The sequence below is a fragment of the Cydia pomonella genome, chromosome 12, assembly GCF_033807575.1.
Source record: "Cydia pomonella isolate Wapato2018A chromosome 12, ilCydPomo1, whole genome shotgun sequence".
Lineage (NCBI taxonomy): Eukaryota > Metazoa > Arthropoda > Insecta > Lepidoptera > Tortricidae > Cydia > Cydia pomonella.
The window spans coordinates 1001079-1019414 of NC_084714.1; the positions used below are offsets into that span (position 1 = coordinate 1001079).

Here is an 18336-nt window from a genome sequence, read left to right on the forward strand (position 1 = left end):
AAAAATTGTTTCTGCAATAACCAATGAGCGGAATTCTTCATAGCAAAAATCAAACTGTCAGAGGGATTGACCTAACTGTTTTATCGACTTATCGATATTACGGAATAATATCGCATTAGGTATCCATAATCAACTTAAAAGATTATTCTGTAACATTTGACCTCTTTGATAAGCAACTTGCATCTCCGTATTAAGTAAATCATATCAGCGTCACATATGTCATTTATGTCACTTGAGTTTTCATGAGTGATTACAAACAATAAAAAAATGGATACAGAAAGATTCTTATTTCAGTTTCAAAGAAGATTCTTCCACAATATATTGTTCTAAATGTTCATTTACATCATAAAAGTATTTTCTGTTTTATTCTTTACTATTATACCAAAATACAGTGGCGGTCAGCTAATTAGGGACACCGTTAATTTGTTTGTATGTATATCCAAAATCCTAATTTCATTACTTTAACTTTGTTTCGTTAAGTGACAAATATTTATCGATAAGTCGATAAAACAGTTAGGTCAATCCCTCTGACAGTTTGATTTTTGCTATGAAGAATTCCGCTCATTGGTAATAACTTTGTGAAAAACTCCTTTTTGGCTGCGACGCTGTTACTATGTGACTTGGTACCATACCTATTGGCAGACATATAAGTTTTATAAGAAACTCGCAATTTTTAGTGTAAATAAAAAAAAACTATACTTATTCCTTGTAACTAATTAAATTTTTTTTCGCCAAGATGTAAGAAGAAATAACGTGTCATATGAAGAAAAAGCAAAAAAAATTTTTTTTTTGTCTGATAATTTTTTTTTTTTTGCCGAATTTTCCCAAAACTTATATAATTTTTTTTGCTCCTCATGACCTCCGGAATGCATGGTTAAAATCTGTCGGGTTTTACCAGCCCACGAAGTGTCTAATTAATTTATTTTTTATTACTGCTATGCTATCATTATATATGTCGATATCACAATTTATAGAAACTTTATTTAAACTCATATGCCTGCCCTGCATATGAAACTGTTTTTCATATACCTAGTAGTAGCTTGGTAATTACTAATGCGACGAAAATGCCTTAGCCTCCTTGACGGAATATTAAAAGAGATCTTATTTTGCTTTTATAAATCAAAATGAAACTGATAAATTTCGTAGCTGTTACTTTTTTGTTGCCTCGTGGGCGAAAGTCCAAATAATTAAAACCTAATCAATATTCAAGATTCAGACCGTATTATACACTAAGTACTCCTTAAACTTTGAATCGAAATTAAGTATTATTTAAAATAGCTACGTTGCTGAAAGTAAATTAAACTTGGTTCATCTAGATAATATCAACAACGAACTTTGGATTTCGAACATAATAACGGCGGCCATATTTGAGAACTTGCCAACAATTTCATTAATCTCAAATTAATGTACGTAGGTACGTGAATCAACAGTTATATATAAAATTTTGTACTTTAGCGTGTAGCTGTGCTCTCTCGGAAAGGTTTCCACGAAAGACCAGCGTCGAGATCCTTAGGTGGTATCTTGACATCAAGCTGAGTGGAGACCTTTTCAGTGACGCTTAATAATAAATTGATTCTGTCGTCAAAAATTGATTCTGTCGTCAGTTCATAAATTCAATATGCCTAACTAGATTTATTAAGTATATAAAGTTAGATCATTTAGTAATGGATACGTTTTCAATGTCAGCATGAGCCTATAAATTCCGCCTACACTGTACGGTAAATTTCTCGATCAATTTGAAGCTCGCAAGCCAGGAACAGATTTTTTTCAAACTTGCTATGAAATGATGACATGACATGACTTACGTCAAATTAGGTCCGGAAATACTACATATCAGGTGCGATGAGTGAAGATGATATGTAAAGGAATTTCATACTGCCTTACACACCTAGGACTGTAAAGCAACCTTCTTTTGTTTTTTAACGTCAAATTGTGACACAACGTCTTGGCATCCAACCATCAACTAGCTTCAGTTAGCTTGGTACGGTGATTTGTTGTGCATATTCGTTGCTAAGCAACGGCGGTGGCGCCATCGCGCTGGCGCGCGGACTTACGCGCGCAAGTTTGTACACCGCTGGTTGAATGGCAAGCCGAGTAGGTCGCCACAAAACAAATTGACTACAATTTTTTGTTTTAATTGCAAGTTTGAGAAAAGCACTATACATAATCTCGGCGAGAAACGGGGTTGCCGGCCGCGTATCTCTATCCGGCTTCGCTACGCTCAGCCGTATATATCTACTTGGCCTGCGACCCTACGTTTCCCGGCCTCTATAGTAATGTACTATATATGTCAAGTAACATTCCAGGCGTTAACTACCGGCCACACTATGCTCCTCGCGCTGCCGCGATGTTGCCCTCTCTGGCCACACTGCCCTACTCGCACGATTACTCGCGACGCTCCATACTTCATATTGCCGGTCCTCTGACTCGGGGTAAAGAACCGACGAAATAGGGATCGGTGGGCATGACAAGGAGCATGACGAACGGCATGACGAGTAGCGCGGCCACACTATGTCTCTGCCTACTTCCCTCGCTACTTCTCATGCCACTCGTCGAGTGTAATGAACCCTCGTGAATGTCAGCTGCTGCTCCGTAGGTGGGTTGAGGAACTTTTGCCCGTCTTTAGCCGGGTCCACACAGAGCGAGCATACGGGCGAGGCAATTTCCTCACGCACAAACCGGCCAGTGTACACGTGCCTCGGCTTAGGCGGCGCGTGCGTTTTCCTCGCCTCGAGGAAATTGCCTCGCACGTACGTGCTCGCTCGCTCGCTCTGTGTGGACCCGCCTATTTCTAACTTTTGTAGGTCCTGCTTCGATACCATGAGTCTCATTTAGACATTTGAATCTCAAAACAAACCGGATCGACTGATAAACTTGTAATTCTAGCCTATTAACCTCATCATGTTTGCAGGCCCGGCGCGGGAGTGGACGACGTGTACTGGATAGGAGCTACTGACGCGGTCCATGAGGGCGAGTTCCGGTGGTCGGACGGCCTGCCCTTCTCTTACTCACGTGAGTACCAAGCATTTTTCCTCACCATTCATTTGCAGGCCTTGGAACCCCTGAAACAAAAAGGAACATTTCAAAGACGGGACATTTAACGATTAAATAAGATAAGGCGTAATGTTAACCTTATGTCTGCTACATCTCGAATATTAAGAGGGGAGTCTGACTGCTTGGACTTGATGGCAACTACCTTTTTTGGACAACTACTTACGTGGTCGTAACCATCGCCTCCTAGCGAATGGAACCTTTCACACGTTAGCACACCAGTATTCTCCAATCGTCCGCTCCCGGACACTCCTCAACAATTTTTTTTATTTTTTGCACCTGACTGCGATTTGTTTACTGACAAAAATCATAAACTTTAAAGATTTTTTACGTTATTGTGAATCAGCTTTTTAATTATTGTCATATTTATCATATATTTTTATTACCTAGCTTATAGCTCTATTACTACTTAATTTTACAGCGCATGGCGCGCAGCGCGCAGCTAACGGGCGCCAAGCTTTAATGTTGTCAAATTGTATTTCAATAAATTAATTAATTAATTAAGGGCGCCGTAAGACTTTAAGAGATTGCTTAATACAACAGTTTCGAATGATTCACGGTTAGTGACTTAAATCGACCGGGATATAAACCGTGATTACCTTTTATATTGTTTATGAGCTCCCGATATTTCGACGCATTTACATGCATCTATCCCGGACGATTTAAGTCTTGCTTAATATACTAAAAAAAACCCTACTCAGTAGTATACCAGACCTTTTTAGGGTTCCGTAGCCAAATGGCAAAAAACGGAACCCTTATAGATTCGTCATGTCCGTCTGTCTGTCCGATTCTGTCACAGCCACTTTTTTCCGAAACTATAAGAGCTGTATTGTTCAAACTTAGTAAGTAAACTTAGTATGTGAAACTTAGTATTCTATGAACCGCATTAAGATTTTCATACAAAAATAGAAAAAAAAACAATAAATTTTGGGGGTTCCCCATACTTAGAACTGAAACACAAAAAATCTTTTTTCATCAAACCCATACGTGTGGGGTATCTATGGATAGGTCTTCAAAAATGATATTGAGGTTTCTAATATCATTTTTTTCTAAAATGAATAGTTTGCGCGAGAGACACTTCCAAAGTGGTAAAATGTGTGTCCCCCCCCCCCGTAACTTCTAAAACAACAGAATGAAAAATCTAAAAAAAATATATGATATACATTGCCATGTAAACTTCCACCGAAAATTGGTTTGAACGAGATCTAGTAAGTAGTTTTTTTTAATACGTAATGAAATTTAAAAAAAAATTTTTTTCATCATACCCATACATGTGGGGTATCTATGGATAGGTCTTCAAAAATGATATTAATGTTTTTAATATTATTTTTTTCTAAACTGCATAGTTTGCGCGAGCGAACCTTCCAAAGTGAAAAAAAGTGTGTCCCCCCCCCTGTAACTTCTAAAATAACAGAATGAAAAATCTAAAAAAATATATGATATGCATTACGATGCAAACTTCCAACGAAAATTGGTTTGAACGAGATCTAGTGAGTAGTTTTTTTTAATACGTCATAAAATAAAATAAAAAAATTTTTTTCGTCAAACCCATACGTGTGGGGTATCTATGGATAGGTCTTCAAAAATGATATTTAGGTTCCTAATATAATTTTTTTCTAAAGTGAATAGTTTGCGCGAGAGACACTTCCAAAGTGAAAAAATGTGTGTCCAAAGTGGTAAAATGTTGAACGAGATCTAGTAAGTAGTTTTTTTTTTATATGTCATAAAGGAACCCTTCATGGGCGAGTCCGACTCGCACTTGGCCGCTTTTTCTTCGCTATCACAGAAAACTATCAAAACATGTAAAACCAGAATAGTAAATATCAATCAAATGAACAGTTACACCTGCCAAAACGAAGCTCAGACGAATACAAAATATTAATTTGATAAACGAATCAAATATATATCAAATATTTATTTGATATCGTGTCATTCACGACGACGCATGCTGTAACTCATATTGTCATGTTATTAAAGCTTAGATTTGACAAATACGGACCCTTGAACGGTTGTAATTATAATTCCGATTTACATATTTCACAAACTTGGCTGTTTATCTTGACGGCTTATTGTTATATATAGATTATTTAAACATGGGCTAGACCAGGGGTTCCCAAAGTGTGCGCCGCGGCGCCCTGGTGCGCCGTAGAAAGTAAAGAGGGGCGCCGTGAGTTCTATCATTATCCGAAACCACAAATATTCGCGGGTACCTATTTGAGCGCTCGCATCGGTAAATAATATAGCGTCGTGTCACTCTTTTTCGACCGTGATTTTAAATTTACAAGGGCGCCGTTGCAAAATACTAAACTTGTAACTGCGCCGCATGTTGAAAAAGATTGGGAACCCCTGGGCTAGACTAATAAACTGCCAATTTTAGTTATAGTTCGTTAAATTTATTACAATTTACATTTATGATCTAACGATATTGTAATAGCTAGCACGATTTACACATAACGATAGTTGCACGAGAAACAACCATCGTTTTACGCTGCCACGGTAAATTAAGAATAACTAAAACTAACTAACTAACTGCTTTGGCTCAGCGATCCAAAACGAATCTTGGCCTCCGAAACGAGAGAACGCCACCTGTCCCGATCCAGCGCGGTTTCATGCCATGAATTGGCATTCAGCCGACGCAGGTCCGCCTCCACGACATCACACCAGCGGTACCTGGGGCGCCCGATCGGTCGACGGCCGGTTGGTCGCCCCAAGTACGCTTCCTTGACTACGCGATCCTCCCCCATTCTGAGTAGGTGACCGAGCCAGCGAAGTCTGTGGGATTTAGTTACGCCTATGATATTGGGCTCAGCCACCAACTCTTCGATCTCGGCATTTTTCCGGATCCTCCAGGAGCCGTCGTCACTTCGGACAGAAGAATAGTTAGCAAAATGTTTGTGTTACGTTGAATACAGTCGGACCAAGCCAACTCTGCATGGGTTTAGCAATGATAAAGTGTGGTAGTGTCAATTATGTATGTTTATATTGACACTCCCTCACTTTGTTCTATTTAAATCGGTGGGAAGTTAACGTAGACGGATTCTACATACTCGTTCATAACATACTTATTTAGTTATTTAACCTTTATTGCACAATACAAAAAAGTACAAATGGCGGACTTAATGCCTTAAGGCATTCTCTACCAGTAACCATTGGGCCAAACAGAAACTTATAATTGGTGCGGAAAAGAAAATCAGTAGAGAGATAAAAATTACTATTATTATCAATAAACATTCATAAATACAATACATAGTACATCCATATACCATATATTTATATACATATATACATATATATATATATATATATATATATATATATATATATATATATATATATATATTTGAAATATTGTACTCATTTAAAACCGTCATATTATCTAACAATGTTGGTATATTGGGAAAATTGTATTGGGAGATCGTTCCAGAAACAAATTGCATGGAAAGCGAAAGAGTTGGACATGAAACCAGTGCGGTAAAGAGGAATAGAGAGCTTAAGACTCCGAGAGATACGAAGGTCGCAACCAGGACACTTGTGCTAGCGAAAATAGACACACGAAAATAAAATGGTAACTTTTGATTAGGTTATAAAAGTGTGCCCGATTTGCAAAAGTTCTTTAGTAATTCACCTCTAAGTAACCTCATAAAAACAAACACATTTGAAAAACAAACAATGAAAACCAAATAAAACTTACACAATGCGAGTTCACATAAAATTATTCCTATTCTCGGCTTAAGTCAAATCAATCCGCCGATTGAATACTAACAACATCAATAATGTATGAGGTATTCTGTTTTTCATTTGATCCAGATCTTTGAGTTATTTATGCTGTTTTTCTAGTGCCTTAGCTGATTTGAATTAGTTCTACTGAATAAACTAGGGATAAATCAAGGAGTAACGCTTTTCGGTGAATTGAAAAAGTAATATGTGATTTGGTTGGATTAAACGTTAAACGCGAACGGGTTAGCATTATAAATGTTACAGACAGGCCAATTCCAACCATATAATGTTACACTGATCTGACTTGGATCTGACATCATTCCAATATGAGATGATAATTCTTTTATATACACTTACGGCATTAGTGCCTAGTTATGACATTATAGTATTATGACATTTATTCCGGTATAACAATGACATCTTATTTACTTAGATAACTTATTGAAATGTGTATGCGTCTATATCTTTTTGTTTTTAGCGATTAATGCAAGTTAGACTTTAAATAATATAATGCCATCTAGCACGTAAGGTTTAGCTGTTAGTGCTGATTGACTGGAAATAAATAAATGAATCAAAGAATGATTCCAATCTTCTGCTGAATTGCGCATTATTTTATTCTGTTTAGCCCTGCAGCAACTCAATCTTTCGGTTTACCCCATGGTTCACTGTTAGAGAATGCCTTCTGGCATTAAGTCCGATATGTTTTCCGATTTGTCCGTGCAATATGTTTAAATAAGTTAATAAATAATATGTTAAACTTCAACCAAAAACGTCACTTCTGACACTGACAGATCAGAATCATATTGGAATGAGATTGAACTTCCGGTTCGAGCGCCATATTGATATTCACGCCTCGTGATTAATTGCTTTGTTTTTTGCACATTAATATTGCTTAAAGTGTAATATCGATAGCTTATTATACAGTAAACCCATGTGGTAGTGTGCAGTGAATGGAGAATTAATCGTTTCAACGCGTTTAGCCACCATTTTGGAGTCAACGGCCGGTAGTCCACGTGATCCTTGTAAAGTCCAGCTATCGCTTTACAAGAACTGATAAAATCACCGTACACTGTCTTGTACTAACCGTACAATTTTATTCGTATTTAAAGCTCCTAAGACCTAATACTGGCGTAATAGTCCCACTGGACTGAAGCCATAATTTTAAAAAAAAGAAGAAGATCTAGACCTCGAAGACGTATATAAAAATGTACCGTTTTCGCAATTTTTCCTTTATCGGTGCTATGAGACGTCGCTTCGTAGCAAACTTCAAGATTCTGAGTTCACGGGAAAGTACCTTGTAGGTTTTGATTCCCTTGCGGGTATCGAAAATTTGCGGCATAAACGGCTGTATCTTTTGATTGCGTTGGCTTAGAAGTTAGATTTTTTCACAGCTCCAAGGGACAGTAGACCTGAGTATTTGCTATAAATTCCAGCTTGATACCTCTACGCGTTCTTGAGAAAAAGGGTCTTGACACACAGACGGACGGACGGACAACAAAGTGATCCTATAAGGGTTCCGTTTTTGCCTTTCGAGGTACGGTACCCTAATAAGTATACGATTTCCTCGTGAAAGTCGCTAGTAAACATCAGTTTTCTCTTTCTTATTCTGGAAATTCGGATACCTACGAATGATAAATATATAAGCAACAGAAGTAACAAAAAATTATAAAATTTAAAACATTCGCGTTTTAAACATGTTATAAATATGTTTTTAAAAAGTATGTATGTGTAACATTTCATTATAATTATCAGTATTTATTGAACATAATACATAATATTATAAAATTAGTTACAAATATTTGCTCGTTAACAGTTAGACAAATGCAAACCATTCCTTTTGTAAAGTTGATGAAATTAAAATTTTATCAAATTATTTCCTTTCAAATGCTAGAACGCAAACTGCTATAATTAAGTTTTATTGCAATATTCGGGTTAATGAAACCATTTGAGTTTTGCAAAGATTGTCTAGACTCGGCGGCGACAACAAATATTTATTTCATTTGTATATTCTTTTGTGTTTTGCATTTTTAGTTGGTTACATTACTGTGCGCCAATTCATAAAGTAACAATCAACCAACCTAGTCGTCGCCATACAAAACAAAGTTACGCTCTTATTTTAAAATGAGATTCTACACCGGTAATAGTTTCGTTGCTAGACTAAGGCTAGATTATTTCTACATTATATGCCAAGCATGTATCATTTAATTTAAACATTATTATAAGCGGTGGTGGCCGAGTGGATATGACGTCCGACTTTCAATCCGAAGGTCGCGGGTTCAAATCCTGGCTCGTACCAATGAGTTTTTCGGAACTTATGTACGAAATATCATTTGATATTTACCCCTAGCTTTTCGGTGAAGGAAAACATCGTGAGGAAACCTGCATACATCTGCGAAGAAATTCAAAGGTGTATGTGAAGTCCCCAATCCGCATTGGGCTAGCGTGGGGACTATAGCCCGAGCCCTCTCGCACATGAGAGGAGGCCTGTGCCCAGCAGTGGGACGTATATAGGCTGAATTATTATATTATTATTATTATATTATAAGGGTTAGGAGCTATTAGAAAAATGGATTTTTTTTTTGGCTCTTTTACTAATAAAAAAAATCGATAAAAGTCAAACGAAAAGTACATATCTCTGGTTAATAATATTAGTATTCAACAAATTGTGTAAAAATACTTTCCGTAATATCAATACCTATCTGTAATAATGAAAATGGGGCCTACGTTTGTATGGAGAACCAACCGGTCGTCCTATCGCCGCGCGAATTTTGCGACGGAAAATACATTATGGCCATCGCGCGTTTAACGTTCTATCTCAATCTTCTTCTTCTTCCTCGCGTTGTCCCGGCATTTTGCCACGGCTCATGGGAGCCTGGGGTCCGCTTGACAACTAATCCCAAGATTTGGCGTAGGCACTAGTTTTTACGAAAGCGACTGCCATCTGACCTTCCAACCCAGAGGGTAAACTAGGCCTTGTTGGGATTAGTTCGGTTTCCTCACGATGTTTTCCTTCACCGAAAAGCGACTGGTAAATATCGAATGATATTTCGTACATAAGTTCCGAAAAACTCATTGGTACGAGCCGGGGTTTGAACCCGCGACCTCCGGATTGCAAGTCGCACGCTCTTACCGCTAGGCCACCAGCGCTTCACGACGTAACGTTCTATCTCAATAACTTTGAAAATATACTTACTTCTGTTTAAAATTTGTGCTCGTTACGTCCCTCGGCTATATCACTAGCTGTAAAATAGGCACTAAAATTATACTGCTATATTATGCAGGGCAGGGGTGTAACGGATGTGGTTTTATCGGAACCGAAAGCGGAACCAGATGGTTTAAATTTCATTTATCGGAACCAGAAACGAAATCGGAACTGAAAATGGAACCGGAACTATTATCGGAACCAGTGTCTGTACTGTCAGTCGGTACACATTACACAACACATACGGATAGGTATTTTTAATTCAATAACACGAATAAAACAAAACAACTAATTAGTTCAGCACGTGGAAAGGGGGGAGATGAGCGAATGACAGGTTTAAACCTGGGTGTTTAGCCAAACTGCCTATTGTTAACGCTCCGTAGCGTAGCGTAGTCATCTCTCTCTATCACTCTTCTATTATAAGTGCGACAATAACAGTTGCGTTTCAGTGACAGGCACATTATTGGCTACGCACCCTATTTGTTTTCAATGTACGCCGCTCATGTCCCGCCGCCGCGCTAAGCTTTGACATCCGATATAACTTCCCATTCATAAGTAGCGGAACCGGAACGGGAGCGTAATACCAATCGGAAGTTCCGACTTAACGAAACCGGAACCGGAGCTGTAACCCTGCATAACATCCCTAATGCAGGGTTACGATATACAATTGAAATTAAATCTAAATTAGACATGTTTTCTTATTTTTTTTCTATGGAGGCAACTTAAAATAGTAAGGTTTTGGTGCCAACCAAATTGCCCTTAAAAATATAAAAATAAGTTACTCGTTCTGTACAATTTTAAGGGTTCCGTATCCATACGGAAAAACAGGACCCTATTACTAAGACTCCGCTGTCCGTCCGTCTGTCTGTCTGTCACCAGGCTGTATCTCATGAACCGTGATAGCAAGACAGTTGAAATTTTCAAAGATGATGTATTTCTGTTGCCGCTTTAACAAAAAACACTAAAAAGTACGCAACCCTCGGCAGGCGAGTCCGACTCGCACCTGTCCGGTTTTTTATAGCATATGCCTTTATGAAAAGGTTTATCAATTCAAAATAATGATACTAGAGTTCACTCTTAACTGTGTGAATGTAGACTTAAAAACCCTCAGGCTGCTAAATGCGATATCTAGTGAAGTAATTAACTAAATGCTTATTTTTCTTAAGTAGAATAACATTATTTTCATTGCGCTATAAAAACTACACGTCTATAAATACAATCTCAATTAATAAATTAATGAGAGAGCCTTTCTCCATTATCTACAAACTGTAATTCAATTACAAGTTATCTGATGTCCTTCAGAGCTCTTACAGTAATTACAATTGTAATTAGCTTGTTAGTCGGTATTTATTCCATTAAACTATTTTCAGAGGGAAGTATACTTACCTTATGATCGTCCATAGAAAAAGACACAACGTTTTTCCACTTCTAAATATTTTCCATTCACCGTGATATTTTAATATGTTATTGAAACAATGAAAAACTAGCTTTATAAGTTTACCTTTTTTTTGTCAATATTTGCAAAACAATTTTTTGTTCTTTCAAAAAAGCGAAACCTATAAACCTAGAATGTATTATGCTGAAGCGATCGACATCAAAATCAACGTGATGTGTTAAGATTTAGTTAGAGGAAACTGTTAGGGTCCTACTGGACGTAAAAATAATAATGCGGACTGTATAAAAATAGGCTGGTTTATTCCGCCTTAATTACAAAGAATCCCGGCCAAACAATTATAAAAAACTATTACGGTATTCGTCAGTTGCCGGTGGAGTATGTGAAGCCGAGTGTGTGCCGCGCGGCGCTAGCGGCTTGCCGCGATGACGTCGCGCGCTGTCCGCCGCCCGCGCGTCTCCTCCCGTGCGTATGTCCAGTACTTAACAAAACCGTTTTCTCCCGAAATGGGATTTCATAGAAAATAACCGTTACTTCGTTAGATCCAAAAAGCTATTCTTTCCTCTTTACGTAGTGCTTTGAATATTAATTTGTAAGATTTAGTATCCAAATGATAATCAGTATCCTATTACTAACCCTCCGCGGCTTGTCTGTCGATAGATACCGGTCAAGGAATTTATAAGGAAAAATTCTTTTTGAAATTTGCATGGATTTAGTCTACTCGTAAAAACTAATGGCTACGCTAGAAAGATGATGATGGATTTAGTATATTATTCCTACTATTATAATAATGAAAAATCTAAAAAAGTCCACCGAACTACAGTTAATATACAATTAATTGTATAAAAATATTTTCCATACCTAGTGTCAATACCCGAGGAAAATTGGGACTACGATTATATGCAGTGGTCGTCGACTATCCTCTGAACTTTCCATCGGTAGACCGTACATTTTTGCAATCGTATTAACACGTCCGCAGCCAAATAACCCTAGACCCTACTCATTGTGTTGTGTTCCTGCCGGTGAGTAAGGTTCCCAGAGCTCAACGGAGGTGCAGGGTGTTAGGGTCGGCAAGTTCGGCAACGCGCATGTAACTCCTCTGGAGTTGCAGGCGTACATAGGCTATGGAGACTGCTTACCATCAGGCCGGCCGTATGCTTGTTTGCCACCGACGTAGTATTAAAAAAATGCAATTAGATCGTACACTGATGATATCAGAATAACATTTAACTGATATCATTCAATCATCGTGTATTTCGCACGTACAATCAAGGTATTAAATATCGATACGGACAAAGTGCCAAAGATATGTATACACGACCTTATTTCCTATATATCAAGGTACTGTGTACATATTTTTGTCACCTTGTCCGTACGGATATTAATTAATACCTTGACTGTACTTGTCCACATAACATGATTAAAATATAAATTTGTTATTAGTATAGCATTTTCCATGTAATAGTTTTCTTAGTAATGTAGGAAACCTTAGGCCTATTTTTAGTTCATTTACTTTAGACATATTTGTAAAAGGCTGTTTGTTTTCTAAATAAATTAAAAAAAAAATTTTATAGTGGATATTAAGACATTTAGGTGGTGAGTTGGGAGTTTATAAAAATGTCACTTTATTATGAAATAAACAAGTTTTCTCAACACAGATAAATGTCTTTCAAAAATCTCAACTTGTCACGAAACATTATGATCTAACGTTTATACGTTAGAAGAAATATCTATCCTCATCTGTTATTTATTTGTAATAAGAAATAGATGATAGATATTATTCATTTCTTATCACAAATGAATAACAGATGACGGTATATATTTCTTATAACGTATCTCCTACTATTATTTAACATTATTTGGTAAAACAAATGAGACAATAAAACTATAAATTATATTCATGATAAGGTTAGAAATAGCGCTTATTTGCGCATGATTTGATACAATACTTATGTTTAAAAATAAATCTGGGGTTGCCAGGTATAAAATATTATACTTCCTCTTTATTTAATAATATGTATATCCAAGGTGTATATGGATAACTCCGAAATCTAGGCAATTTTTTTTAATGTAATAAATGTTTTTTTGTAAAAAAAAAATTGGAAATTTTATTGGTACATTTAAATAAGTATAGAAGTACGTTTGTATTTAATGTAGTTAAGTTGTTGTTTAAGTTTTGTGCTTAAGCACTTACAAATAAGAATGTACCGATTCCTACACTAGGCGTAGCCTGTCACGTAGGCAACCAATTCAAATACGAATTTTTAATGACATGATTTGTCCGAAATGCCAATAAGACACCATAAATTTGGTGAAAATTAAAAATAAATAATAAATAAATAAATATTATAGGACATTATTACACAAATTGACTAAGTCCCACAGTAAGCTCAATAAGGCTTGTGTTGAGGGTACTTAGACAACGATATATATAATATATAAATATTTATAAATACTTAAATACATAGAAAGAGATCATCTATATATTTGAGTATGAGTAGTTAATTACAATAGCTCTTTAAGAAAAAGTTAATTTTAAACTATTTATTTTAAAATATTCTAAACTGCCGGCATAGCCAAGGTCATAATCGCTATCGCTTCGACAAGAAAACGCTTTTTATCTCTCCAGTCTCGATCGCTAAGGAGCGTAAGCGATTTGCACGTTGGCTACGCAACCAGGAAGCATTTTCTGCTATGACAACGTAAGCAGTTGGAAACGGTAAGTCTTGCTAAGGTATGAAGTGCTTTTGTCTTAAGGGGCTCACTGATTAACAGCCCGCCGGACGGTATCGCATGTCAGTTCAGAACGGTCAACTTTTTGTTCTAACTGACAGCCCGATACTGTCTGGCGGACTGTAAATAGGGTTGTTTCCATCTACAAATCTTAGGGCAGAATTGTATCCCAATAAATTCTTTTGGATTATAAGAACATGTTAAACGACTTTTAGGGGACCTGTAATGACCATATTTTTGTAAATATTGAATTTAAAATATCTTTTGGCACACGTCACGTGACCAAACACGAAACGTCATTGAAGATTCTGATGACGTCACAACTCTCGGATTGACACTGTTGACAGTTCGGCGATAAACAACAAATGAGAAATGTAAGTTGACAGTTCGTATCTTCTACGTGTGTATGTAGTTATGTGTCAGACTGTAAACTGTGACGTCACACAATTTTCAAAGAGCGTTTTGGGCGCGAAAGCATCTGTCAAAATATATTTTGTTAATTTAATATATTTAAAGCCGTTTTTAGTATAAAAGATGTATTTTAGGTTAACTTTTAGTTAATATAGAACGTAATACGAGCGTTTCAAAAAATTGGAAACAACCCTATGAGTGGGCCCCTTTAGAAGATATTAGGGCTTCTGGCGCGGGTGCACGGAGCGGGCGCACGCGCGCGGGTGCCATTGTTTACTCACCGGCAGGAACACAACACTATGAGTAGGGTCTAGTGTTATTTGCCTGCGGTTTTCTGTGGGTTGTAGGTACTTCCCCAGTTGGACTCTGCTCTAGATCTGGAATGATATCCGCTGTGCCCCACCACACAAAACGAGATGATATTCACAATGCCCATACCTCTCTTTTAGACGTATGTATTTAAGGCCATACCTGGGTCTAAAACACCCGCCGCACCGCACTTTTCTGTCAGACTATACTTGCATTCAAAACCAAGAGAAACATCAGTAGCTGTATAAAAATTGATAGGCCTCCTCGTCACAAGTACACTCGGACGAAGACAAAGCGGCTCTCGAGCAGGAGGGCTTTCGAGCATTCCGCCGTTTGGTAACCCAAGATACTGACGGCTTACTATTGCTTTGTCAAGGAACTTCCTCTGGTCGCATAACAACGTTTGTCATATTTTTAATTGTCATAACACTTTCTGCATAAAATTGTAAGTCATAAACATCTTTATTCGTAATTATTCCTGAGCATAACTGGGTTTTTGTCATAAATGAGTTATGTCATAATTTTTATAGTCATTAATTTAACTCGCATAAAATTTTAGGTTAGCTTTGTTAGGTATGCACAAAAATATATGACAACTGCTATGTATGTCATCAAATATTGCTAAAAATGTATGACACAATATAATATGACTTTTCATATGTATGCGCAATGATGATTATGACACAAGTTTTGAATGATTCAAGTCACAAAATGGCTTACCAATACCAATAAATATGCATTTATTATTTTAATGGATATGTTTTAAAAACAAAAATTGCCACTTTTACATTTAAGACTCTCTTATCTATTCTTATCTATTGGTTTTTATTACTACCCACCTAGCCTTCCACATATACCTATCTAGAAAATAAAACAAAGCTTGAAGCTTGAGCTTGAACTCAAAGTCCATTAAGTGGTAATCACGGGGCCATCTTCCGCGGGAACTAGAAAATGCACTTCATTATATCAAGAACGGGGAAGTGCACTATACCATTAATTTAAAAAAGGTGTAACTTAAGACTTGGTATTGTTCACGGACGATACGTGAACCTTATTCCCAAGACATAAGATCCACCAAAAGTCAGTTAAATGTTACTGTTACTCACCATAAATAGTGTTGGTTAACTCAAGTCCTTTAAGTCTTCGGCTTTAAGAATCGAATAAGTTTTTTAGACTCTAATAATTAAGATGAAACTTAAGACTTAGCGACTCGCCACCAAGCTCACCACCAAGGACCAAGACCAAGGAGGCTGTGGATGAAATCCGTGTGGCACACAGAACCACGGAGCGCGCCATGCTTGGTATCAAGCTTCAAGATTGAGTGAGGAATGTCGAGATCCGTCGTCGCACCAAAGTACAAAACGTGGGTTGCGTCAAAGTAAAATGGAGTTGAGCGACATGTTGCTAGGCAGAGTGATGGCAGGTGGACTAAAATGTTAACGGAGTGGTGGCCGCTTTCGGATGATAGAAGCCCCTGGCGTCTGCTGGCTCGTTGGGTGGATGACATTCAAAAGATTGCGGTTGGATGACATTCGAGAGACTTCTGGATGAGATTGGCTCTGGGCCGGGATAAGTGGCGTACTAGAAGAGAGGCCTAAGCTCAGCCATGGGCGATAAAGGGCTGATATGATGATAATGATGATGTAGCGACGTCTATTAGTCAGTAATTTCCCAATTAAAAATAAATCGAACCGCACTGTGTTTACATAAATTTCATGTAATACGTACACAAATCATACAATAACGCCTATTTTTCCAACTGTTTGTAAATTAGATCAAAAGTACAACATTGTCGACGGAGTCTTTATTCGGAGACTCGAGTATTTTTGAGTTGAGCTTAAAAATCGAGAAACGATTTGACTCGAAATTTAAGTCTCTGAAGTTTAGAAATCGAATCAAGTTCATCAAGTATAGACCTAAAAGACCAACCAACACTAACCATAAGCAATTATTTCGGATGCGTAGTCAAAAGGAGCCGTTTACATTGCAGCGGCCGTTTGGTTTAAACGTAACGAAACTCACAAAGATTGTCATAATAGTATTTCATACAATCGTGATATAATAGTGAGCTTTTCAGTCGAGTACCGTGCTGAGTTGCCTAATTAAGGCACCTACGAGATTTAAAAGCCTAAAAATATAAATGAATTATGTATGTATGAAATCTAGATTAGGAATATACTGTATTTTGCTAAGCCCTATCCGGGTCCTAGTAGATATGTATGTACCTAGTATTAAGTTGCATTTGTCTACTGTAATCTACTTTGGTTGCAAATAAATATTGAAATTGAAATTATATCACTATTATTTGTATACAATGCTTTTTCTACGAATCATCTAAAATAATACTTTTTTTTACTATAAAACCTAAATAGTTATTGAAAATTGATAAGTATCTCAGTAGACAAAAATATAGTACAAAACACATAAACGCGCGACTATTTAGTCCCGCCCCGCACCCCCTAAGTTTTTTCTATGGGAGCGCGGCGGCACGTGATTGGTATTTTTTTTATAGTTGACTACAGCGTATCGATATGAATATTTCAGTTGAGATGGGGAATACATGAAAAGTACGCAACTATAGTATACGAAATCTTAATTGAACCATTGCACTCGACGAGTAGAAAAAATAGGATTAAGGTTACATTCGGATGGCGACAGCAGCAGCGTTGCTGTTTCAGCGTCACTGCTACAAATCCTTAATACATATACCTAATGAGCAGTGATCGGAACTATGGGAGTAAAACTTTAACAAAACTTATCAAGCGGACGTAAAAAGAGTGCTTATAGTCTTAAAAATATTCGAATATCTATGAATGTAAATATTTTTATGGCTGTAAGTACTATACTATTCCTATCCCTATGGACATGAATATTTTTAGGGCTGTATGCACTATTTTATGTCCGCTTAACAAGTTTTGTTAAAGTTTTACTCCCATAGTTCCGTACCCCTAGTGTAAATTTGATCGACATCATAACGTGACAAACGCGTTTGCGTTAAGTCTCATTTTGTATTGGATTTCGAAAGAGCGCGCCAAGCGGGACGTTTTGGAACCTCAAAATCCTATACAAAATGAGACTTAACGCAAACGCGTTCGTCACGTTATGATGTCGATCAAAGTTACACTAGGGGTACTGATCACTGCTAATGAGTGACGGATTGAACTCTCTACGCTCTGTTAACAATACAAATTAAGCTCTAATTTTAAAACGCTCTTTGCTTAAATTATATGAAACCTGGCATGAACATTTACGTATCAGTTTTCGTTAAAATTGATATACAAAGAAATAGGGCGAGTAGAAATTTTGTATACTAAAATTATGAATATTTCTACACCATGTATTATGGTAAATTAAGGACTGGGAACAATATTATTTAACATAAATAACATAAAATATATTCATATATAAAATTCATTTTTCGTTTTCCAGTTCGTTACCGTCATACAAAGATGGCAACGTTTGTTTTCGAAGGAGGCTAGGCCTTCTCCTTCCATTCTGAGTATAAATTATTTAAAAAGAT

At 37.0% G+C, this 18336-nt stretch overlaps 1 protein-coding gene and 1 long non-coding RNA gene across 4 annotated transcripts in view; one reads left to right on the top strand and one right to left on the bottom strand.

The window, feature by feature from the left end:
• Window positions 1–18336, top strand: part of LOC133523223 (uncharacterized) — a 524757-nt gene that overhangs the window by 336779 nt on the left and 169642 nt on the right. For all 3 annotated transcript variants that reach the window (XM_061858700.1, XM_061858702.1, XM_061858701.1), the window contains one exon: window positions 2912–3012. In XM_061858700.1, the coding sequence (XP_061714684.1) occupies window positions 2912–3012 (101 nt within the window). The remainder of the gene's footprint in view (window positions 1–2911; window positions 3013–18336) is intronic.
• The window catches only part of LOC133523241 (uncharacterized), a 321866-nt gene that overhangs the window by 74374 nt on the left and 229156 nt on the right, over window positions 1–18336 (bottom strand). The gene's annotated exons all lie outside the window — the stretch shown is intronic.